The sequence below is a fragment of the Scophthalmus maximus genome, chromosome 1 (genome assembly GCF_022379125.1).
Source record: "Scophthalmus maximus strain ysfricsl-2021 chromosome 1, ASM2237912v1, whole genome shotgun sequence".
Lineage (NCBI taxonomy): Eukaryota > Metazoa > Chordata > Actinopteri > Pleuronectiformes > Scophthalmidae > Scophthalmus > Scophthalmus maximus.
In genome coordinates this window covers 30,162,879-30,173,161 of record NC_061515.1, presented here as the reverse complement: position 1 = coordinate 30,173,161, position 10,283 = coordinate 30,162,879, and the positions used below count along the sequence as shown (strand labels likewise).

General features: G+C 48.3%; 1 protein-coding gene across 2 annotated transcripts in view; it reads left to right on the top strand.

The window, feature by feature from the left end:
- The first annotated feature begins 443 nt into the window (after positions 1-443).
- LOC118313348 (fidgetin-like) overlaps positions 444-10,283 on the top strand; it is a 30,767-nt gene continuing 20,927 nt past the window's right edge. The window contains exons 1-2 of one of the 2 annotated variants that reach the window (XM_035638710.2): positions 444-857; positions 1,777-1,807. In XM_035638710.2, coding sequence (XP_035494603.2) covers positions 594-857; positions 1,777-1,807 — 295 coding nt within the window. In that variant the 5' untranslated portion in view covers positions 444-593. The remainder of the gene's footprint in view (positions 858-1,776; positions 1,808-10,283) is intronic. The other variant, XM_035638721.2, reaches the window with a different exon arrangement.

Below are 10,283 nucleotides of genomic sequence, written 5' to 3'. Positions count from 1 at the left end.
TGTGTGTGTGTGTGTGTGTGTGTGTGTGTGTGTAGGAACAATTCACTGATCTCTGATGTCTTGGTTAAACCTGCTCTGACGCTTTGATAACTGGGACGTTTTCATTCTAATTAGAGCTTCAATTGCTAATTCCATATCTGCTGCTATAATTATCTCTGCAGTCACGTTTCCGAGGTGACCCCCCCCCCCCCCCCCCCCCCCCAAACTGCAGCCCATGCAGGCGAGATGAGGACTCAGGTTTATCCTCATCCTTTTTTTAAATTTAAATGTCATTTTGAAGTTTCAGCAATCTTACAGGGAATTAAAACGTTTATACGTGTGTCACATTAAATATAATTAGCTTTTCACAAATACAAATATACAAAAAAATGATGACAGCCTCACCTTTAACTTGTAAATTAGTGATTGAGATCAATAAAGGAATAAAGGTGGCTCGTGCTTTTACGCGCTTCCCTGTTCCTCTGCTCTTTACGCACATGTCCCACCTCGCCAAACAAACCACACGACCATAATGAGCTTATGGGAATAATTGGAATTGAGGAATTTTTTTCTTCCTCTCCACACTCACTCCCTCCCTCCTTCGATGGGCACGCATGCGCAGTGGGCTGCGCACTGGTCAGTCTGAGAAGCAGCTGTTCGGGGCTGGTGAAATTCCAACATGGCAGTGGCTGTGGTCAGTGTTTCCTGCGTTAACTTGGGATGGTTTCATCTCGCGGCTCGCAGCGCGGCTTAACCTCGGCACCGCGTCTCCCCTCCTCCTCCTCCTCCACAGCAGCAGCAGCAGCAGCAGCCCTCCCCGGGATCGATGCGCCCCTAACCCCCCGACGCGAGAGGTCGACCCGTCGCCAGAAAAGCAGGTAAGGACGGAGAGTCCGCTGCGCCTGCGAGGAGACGGAGAGGTCCGGGCAGACAGCGCGTCTGTGCCGGGGACGCGCTCGGGGCAGCGCGGGGATCCGTGCTCGTGCAGCCTCGGACAAGTTTCCTCTACCGCAGACGAGACCTGTGCGTAAAATGACCTCGCGCCATGCGTATGTGTACGTGTGGCGTTCAGGGAGCGCACCTGCGCCACGGTTGAAATCGCATCGCAGCGGTGTGTGTGCGTGTGTGCGTGTGTGTGTGTGCGCGCGCTAATCGGAGCTCGTCATCATCATCACACGCGCGCACACACACACATTCAGTACATTTATACACGTATGGTTACAACAAGTTGCCCCGTGCAGGCGTGAAGTGGAGCTGATACAGTCCCCGCTGCAGCGTGCGTGTGTGTGTGTGCGCGTGCGTGCGTGCGTGTGTGTGTGTGTGTGTGGATATTTCAGGGCGTTATCATCTGATTTAACTTCACTCCACTCGCCAGAAACAATCATCGAGACGCACTAGTTGATTTTTCCTCTGCATCTCTCTTCTCCCTCCTCCTCCTCCTCCTCCTCCCTCCTCCTCTTCCTCCTCCACCGCTGCCTGACATCCCGGGCTCCACTTTCTAATGAGATGCATGTAGGTTAGACGCTTCTCCTATTGAGTTGCTCGCTGCAGGACTTGCACCTTTCACACGACTTGAAATCCGAGCATCCCAAAGAAAGAAAAGAAACAGAAAGTCTCCTGCAATCTAAAGCTTTTCTCTCTCTTTTTGTATTCAGAGGGAACCCAGTTTTTTCTTCCCTCTCTCGCTCTCTCTCTCATTGCACAAATTAATTCCAATGCTCTCATCTCCTCTTCCTCTCCCTCCTCTTCTTCTTCTTCTCCTTCTTCTTCTCCTTCTTCTTCTCCTCCCTGTTCCAGCACGACATGATCAGCAGCAGCAGCGTCTATGGTAGGTTCCACTTTACGTCAACTTCTGCACTTTTTACACTCTTGCTGTCACGAGGTGCGGAGATGCACCGACGATTCCCAGCAGCTGCTGCAGGGAACAAAACACTGAATCAGATTGTTTTCATTGGACAAATGTAGAGAATTGTCTTCCTGTCATATTTTAATATTTTGGTCACATCACACACACACACACACACACACACACACATGCGGCCATGTTGGAACACACACATCAGTCTCTTCTAATTAATATTTGGTGACAGTTTGAGTGTGTAACATTTAAATTACACTCCGTGGCTTCACCTGCAGCTTTAATTGGATTTTTACCGTTGATATTAAATGAAATCTGTTGAGGAATATTTTTCCTTTAACTTTGAAAATAGTAAAACGTGCAGGTTAATGAGGAGGATCAGAGCTAACACACACACACACTCATGCTGTGCTGAGTTTTTAAATTTTTTTTATTTGATTGACGTATAAAAATAGATTCAAGAGTCATGTGGATGTATGTGTGAGTCAGGTCCTCAATTACTGCAAATTCATATTTCATATTTTTCTTTTCATGAGTTGTACGTAATATATGTCAAATGTTTTAGTTTATTATGATTAATTCTCAAAATTATTATTTGGGTAAAATTCCAGGTGTTTTCCAAAATGATGCACGTGAGTTTAAGAACACGCTCCAACGTGTTTAATGTCGATTTGTTGGAATTTAAAACCAAAAACATGCGTCATCGCTCTGTTGCAAGAGTAGCGGATAGTTTTCCACGGCGTGACGCTTGCACACACACACACACACACACACACACACATGAACACACACACTGTGCACCAAGCGCCACGACTGCACATCCTCGGTTTTAGTAGCAGTTATTAGTGAGGACTCAACCTTTTCACCATTGATCTTTCACACACACACACACACACACACACACACACACACACACACACACACACACACACACATCATGTGCTGTTTCCTTCTTCCTCATGCACTTGTTTATGTGTGTGTTGTGCATCATGTATATTTACTACCTTGTACATGTCTGTGATTGTTTATGTCTACAGGTGTGTGTGTGTGTGTGTGTGTGTGTGTGTGTGTGTGTGTGTGTGTGTGTCCATATTCTCAAACTACAGATGTGAAAAGGCAGAAAAAACGATTTGCTGTTGAAATTATGCTTTTGTTTAAATGATGATGATGATGATGCTTTTATTTAAACGGCACAACATCCATTTAAAATACATAAAATTCTACATTTTCTTTTTCCATGTTGCTTAATTTTAATTTTAATTTCCCGAACAATTCTCTCATGGCTTTTAATTGTGCTTCATGTTTTGCACATTGTGCTTCATGTTTGATTTTATTATTACGTGTAAAAAGGAAGAATTGCATTTGAGAAAGTGAAGAGAGAGAATTATCTACAGTGAGTGTTGAAATGCAAGTTCCTGTGTGTGTTTGTGTGTGTGTGTGTGTGTGTGTGTAAATGTGTGTGTGAGCAAGCCCCGGCTTGACCATGCATGCATGTGTGTGTGTGTGCGTGTGTGTGTGTTTTGTGTGTGCAGTGTAAATAATGTAGATGCTCAGCGGTTTGTTTTCTCCTCTGAGTCTATTTGTTTGCTACAGTCGTGGCTTTAAGATCCGTCGCCGCCGCCGCCGCCTGAGCGTGTTGCAGTGACAGCAGCAATAATCCTCCTCATTATACACTGAGCGTATCGCCTCACATCTCCGCCACATACAGCTAATAGGGACAGAGGGAGGGAGTGAGGGATGATAGAGGACGAGGGGAAGAAGCAGAGGAAGAGGAAGCTCTGCCTTTATTTATCTAAATGTGGACTTCTCCCTGGAATGAACAGAGCGGGAGCCGCGGAGCTGCGAGGGTGGCGAGCGGCTCCCAGCGGGACCGTGTCAATAAATTACCCTGACACTTTCTATCAGCCTGTAATGTTTAGCATTAAAAGCTGTTTTAGCGTTCCCTGCAACCAGCGCACCCCCCCCCCCCCCCCGTGGGACGTCCGCCACATGTGAGGAGGAATATGGTGCTTTTCAGAAACAGAGAGAAAGAAAAGAGAGGAAGAGAGAGGGATGTGTGAGCCGTGTCCATATCAGTGGCTTTTCTCTCTCGTCTTCCTCGTCCTCTTCAAACGACTCCCAGGCAGCGTTGTCATCTTCTTGCAAATATGTTAAGTGTTATCTTTTGTGCTGTGGGCTCGCCGGGCGGAGCTGGAGCCCATGGGAGCCCGGCGCATGCAAATAGAACAAATCCCTCTCGGACCCGTCTGTCTGTTCCACTCTCTCCATCCCTCTCTCCTCCTCCTCCTCCTCCTCAGCATCACTTCTTTCCTCCTTGTTTGCTCGACAGTGCGTCAGCCTGTCTTGTCTCCTCGCTCTCTCATCTATTTCACTCTTTGTCCACTTATTTCCCCTCCTCTCTCTCTCTTTTTCTTCCTCTCTTCTCCGTCCCTGAGGACACTGTGTGTGTGTGTGTGTGTGTGTGTGTTTCCCAGCATGCTCGCTGACAGCCCCTCCTCGCCGATCTAACTTCTCCCAGAGACGGCAGGCAGCTGTCGGTAGTGCCGCTGTCCGTTTCTCCGCAGATGAGCGGACGCCAATTCCTTGAATCCTTGACACCATGATCCACTCAGTCCTCCTCCTCTTCCATTGGTTCTCTGCCTAAATAGCATTTTTCTTTTTTCGCGACTGACAGTTGCTGCGTTATAGATTTTCCTCTATTTTTCTCCATCATATTTCCACTCACTGGTTATTATCTCCTCAGAGTCTGACGGGGTGTTTGAGGGGAGGGGGCATCGCCGCGTGAACATGTGATCATTTTATACACATTTCAAATAAACGTTTTAAGGTGAAGAGACAAAAATCAATTCGTGGAATTTAATGGAAGTTAACAGCAGCAGCTCCGGGGTCAGCTCAGGTCGTCGTCACCGACTGATCCACCATCAGTGGGGTTGACTTTCCTGACTCGTCCACTTCCTGTTTTCCTCCCTGTTCGATTCTTTTCCACGTTCCTTCCGACATTCATCTCACTTTCCTCTGAATCCTGAATCGAACCAGAGCTGGAGTTCCTCTTCTGGGAACGTTTACCTCCACCGGCCGTGGCCCGGATTCTCCGGGCAGATATTACAACGTGTGGAAGCGTTAAATATGCTGAGGACTTAGTAAAACCGCGCCATTAGACTCGGCAGACACGGCGGCGGAGCAGCTTATCCTCTACGTTCTAATTGGGGTGGTGCCGCGGAAGTGTGAAGTTAAATTGTGCGTCGGCGTGCGGAGACGCTCAACACTCGACTGGTTCGGCCCGGTGACGACGACGACCAGAGTCTTTTTGTATTTTTTAAAGATATTTTCAGCAGAGGCCAAAGAAAATGACAGTTGTGAGAGAGGGAGGATCTGACTGTTATCTCCTCTCTCTCTCTCTCTCTCGCCACCGCCGCTCTTCTCTCCCGGCTCTGGCTGGATGATCTGATTTTGTTAACAGGATAGATAGTGGCCGTCTGCTGCCCCCCCCCCCCCCCCCCCCCCCCCCCCCTCCACCTCCACCTCCTCCGCCCGTCTGCAGCTCAGTTTGAATGTCTTGATTAGCGCGAGCGGCAAAGTAAGTCGGAGACACTTTTCGTGTCTGCGAGGCGGCGAAGGTGTGCGTGCGCGTTAATGAACAATGGCTCATTGGGTTTGAGGCGGACTGCGTGTGTGTGTGTGTGTGTGTGTGTGTGTTTAAGCCTGGCGAGCTGCCAGCGGATGGACACAAAGGATGGTGAGTGGCTGGGCGTGTGGCGCAGCATCTCTGAGCTGCCGGTGGCCTCTGGGACTCGGCCACAAACTGGGAGCTTCTTTTCTTTTTTTAAAGGTTCAATTTCTTTTGCAGGATCCCTTGAAAGACTGCAACTTATCATTTCTTGTCGATGACAGGATCCATTTGTTTGCCAATAATAAATATCCAAAAAACGTAAAAAGGACACAAGCAGCAAATGGTCACGTGTGAAACACTGGAACATGAAATGATGTATTTTCTCTCTTTTTTATTCAATGAATGACTGGAACAGTTACTTCATTAGTTTTCCCTTTTCCCCCGTCGGCCGATCGAGCTCGTACAGTACGAGGCCCAACGGTCGAACTTCGCGCTCCTGTCCGATCCCAGATTCCCAGAATCTGAGGGGACGTCTTCACGTTCACAGTCTCACAGTCGAGACACCTGAACAAGATTCCTTTTGTTATTCAATGAAGCAGTTTCCCCTCGTTTCGTTCGACTTGCTGCATCCTGCTCGTTCAGCGCACGGCCTTCGGATTCCTTGTCTTTGTCTTCGACGCGAACCCCGTCGAAGCTGAATGATCTCATCGGAGGAGCCGGAGGTCCCTGCGTCTCCCGGGCCGGGTGTGGACAGGACCGGGTGTTAATGCCGAGCTGCGATCATCTTCCGTCCGTGGAGAAGTGGGAGCGGGCGACTGCGTTGGCAGGACGTACACATGTGGTGGACAACTAATGATGGCACGCAGCGTATAATGAGATCCGACTCTCCGTCTGCCTCCCCTACCTGGCGTCATGCATTAACCATACCAGAGGAAGAGGAGGCACGCATGGTATTGACTTTTGAGTGGGAGTCTGCTTGTCCGTTGTTGTTTTGTTGGGCACTCGGAGGTCAGCGTGGCTGCAAGCGCCGCACATTTATAACAAGTGTTGGGTTTTTTTTGGATAGTTTTTTTCTTCCACTTTCGCGGCAGGAGCCGGTTGAGTTGTGTGTGTTTTTTTGTGGGGAGATAATCTCCCCTCATCAACGCCCCTCCAGCTCTCGCTAAACGGTTGTAAATTGATTCTGGATGCGCCGCGATGTACACGCCTAACGAGCCAAATGGGTTCAGTTTGTTGGGTTAGTTTGTGCGTTCAGAAGATTATTGTGTTAATGTATTCCACACACTCGCGAGCCACAGTTTGCCGTGCGAAGGAGGGGAGGCGCTGGCAGCGCTCCATCTTCTCGCCCAGTAACATATATTTATCCTCTTCACTACACAATCCTCCAGGCTGCTCCAATCCCCCCGGGGGTCCCGATGACATGCTTACTAATGTGTGCTTTGGAAGCCGAGTGCTATTGTATCCCCTAAATCTCACAAAGCACTGTATGATTTGCCCATTGTCGTGAAATCGCTCTGCTTGTGCCAAGTGCTTGCGTCTCACAGAGGCTTAATGCTTTGAGGGTTTCAGGGACAGCTCCGAGTTCCTCTTTTGTTGATTTCGGGGAAAAGTGCCAAGACTGCTGCGCGGAATATTGTTTTGAGCACGGAGGAGGGAGGGGAAGACGGCCCGCTGCCAAGCGACTCCATTGAGCCCCGTGAATGGGCCATTCATATTTAGGAGAATCACCCAGATGCCATATTGTTGGCTCAACAACGCTAAATATTCTCCAACAAGGACGGAATTGTAGCAGGGGTTTTTTTTTCTCTCTTTTTTTTTATTGTGCAAGTGTAGAAAGGACATTGGGAAAATTGGGGAGAGAAAAAGAAAAAGTCCAGTCCTTCAGTTGCTCTGAAAGGGTGAATAGTGAAGTACAGGAGTGACATGATAGTGTGAAATTTACTTTCCCTTCACACACTTGGAGCACAAAACCTTCTGCTTTGTTCTGGACTGGAAGTGAAATACTTTTAAAAAATAGTACAAGTGTTTATCTCAACACTTGAATCTGCTTGCAGATATTTGCGTGTTGTGTGTGAATGCTGAATAGGGAAGGTTCAATTGAACTGACGGCAACAGCGTCAACCATTACTTTAATGTGATGACATTGAATTATGGTTAATATTTATGACATCTGGAGGTTTCGGCCATCAGACTTTTTGTCGCTGGTGGGAAGCAGGGCGTGTCGCTCGCCATGGCGTCCCCATGACCAGCTTCCTGTCCGGCGCGGGCGGATCTCCGTTAAGGTCCGACTGCAGCCAACAACCTTCAAACTGCGTCTGAAGGCGCCGGCACTCTCGTCGCCCTCCGCTCCGTCAAACGGGGCCGGGGACGAGACTCGTGAAGTGTCATTGTGCTCTTTTTATGTCGTGCATGCACCGGGTATTAATCACGGGCTGGATCTGCGCCTGAGAGGCTGATCAAATTTATTGTTTGGCTGCGAGGGACAGTAATGGGTGTTTAATTACTCAATAAAAGCCCTTTTATAGATTCCCAGGCCTCCTGTGTGTTGAGCAAATGGTATTGATCCGTCTCCGGGCTGCAACATGATAGCCTGTGAAGGAGAATTAGAGCCGTTGGCCCGCCAGCGCTTTCTCATTCATTAGCTGCATTAGCCAGAGGGTGGTTAAGACGCGGCATCGCCCTTAATGCCGAAGTCTCCGAGGTTTTTTTTTTGTGTTTTTTTTTGGTGTGCCTCCGCCTTGTGTTGTAAAGCTCCGTGCACCTCATTTGCACAAATATGGATTAGATGAGCAATGAATAACATTGACCCTTGTGAAGAGTGTTTCAATAACAATATCCAGGAGAGCTGTTTTTCTTTGAAACATTTCCCCCGGTGCAGTGTGTCGACCACGCCGCAATCCGCGCCGACTAAATCTGGCGACGCCCCTTAGCCGAGCCGTGAGCTGTATTAGTCGGGCTGCCATCTCGACCGCGTGTTTAATCCCACCACTTCCCCACCTTCTAATCTGTAATCTGACGACTCCTCCTCCTCCTCCTCCTCCTCTTCATCCTCTGAGGCCTAATTCTGGGTCTCCGTCTGCGAGGCGCTCTCCTCCTGCTCACAGTGTGTAGGACAAGGCTGAATGATAATGACACTGAGCCTCGCCGAGTCTCCGTATGGTTTTCCGTTCATGCATTCATGCATTGATACTGGTGTTTATATTCAGGCCTGCACGTTGTCCACTGTATCTTTTCTCCTTCTTTTTCTTTATACATTTTTTTTGCCTAACTGCCTCCGCCTTGTGTTCATTGTTCTTTTATGTTCAGAGCGTTCCGCCGTTCCTGTGAACCGGCTCCACTTCCTCTTGATGCGCAGGCAAAGCCACTGCAATATCTCCCCTTGATGTGTCTGTATCAGATGAGTGTGGCCTGTTGCAGACGCGGCGGAGTCAGTTGGGCGGCTTTGTGGACGCAGAAAGGGCCTGCGAGGGACCATGAAAGAGACATTGTCCGATGTGGACCGCACAGTGCCTTTGTAGATAAATGGATTTTCATGCTTATCAAGTCGCACAGTGACATGAGTGAAAACTGTGGAAAATGTGGAATTATTCTCACCGCACGGCCGTACACAAGGACAACTGTAGTTTCAAATGTGTGTGGTCTGTCATTGTCCGGCGGAAAGCTTCTTTTTTTAGCCGGGTGCAGGATTCAATTAGGAAGAAAAATGCACGCTTGATATGCATCAGACAGACAAGTAGACTTTATAATATGATAGCACAATACTCACTAACTCCTTATGTATATACTGTATAATAGTCACATTCTATTTCTCTAGTGTCACTTTTATAGCAATAAAGAAAAATAGGCTTTTCTTTGTGAGATCCCCTTCTGAGATTGACACGATTTTACAACATGCCTTTATATTGAAATGAATATATTGCGACATGCAAAATGTACAACTTGTTAACAAGCGAACGTCCAGTGCACGAGGCCTGTGGTATTTGTAGAAAATATTCACAATATAAATAGTCCAGATCTATGACACTTATGTCACTTTTCTCAGTTTTTTAAATAGAAGTTATTGGAATCATTAAAGCAATAACACCAACACGAACCTGCTGCAATGTCACGACTGCGCCCGCGAGCAGATTCTCCCAAATATTGAATTATTCAAGTCAAGTCAAGTCAATTTTATTTATATAGAAGTTTTCTCTGGGCACTTATGTAGGAACTCATATAGGAACAGACGTAGACCGCACTCTTTACAATGTTATTTACCGAGAGCCCGTCGTGGCCCCGTGAGCAAGCACTCCAGCCACAGTGGTGAGGAGGAGAACTCTCCTTAAATGGAAAGAAACCTTGAGAAGATAGAGCGGATAGAGGAATGAGGAGTGAGAACATGCCACAGCGAAAGTTCCACTTACACATAAATAATAATTCTAATTAGATGAATAATAAGACTGACAACTGGTGCCGGTGGGTGTCGGGTGGGATGGCGGGGGCAGGTCCACACAGAGGAGCTCCGGAGGCAGAAGCATCTGCAGACGAGAACAGAACCAAGGAGGGAGCTGCAGTACCGGGATGCTGCAGACCACGTAGAGATGGAGAGGGAGGGGAGCTCGCTGCATCATGGGAAGTCCTCCGGCAGTCTGAGGTCTGTGGCAGCGCAACTACAGGGAGCGTTGAAGGCGAGTGGGGACCGAGCCTAACGGAGAGGAGGGTTTGACACTAGATTAACCGCCGCACGTCACGGTCGCAGAAGGCCCCGGGAGACACGTCGTACGGTAACGAGCCCTCCGCCGATCGACTCCCACGGTCGGTCCATTGCAAAAGGAGATGATGTTGAAAGCGCCGCTG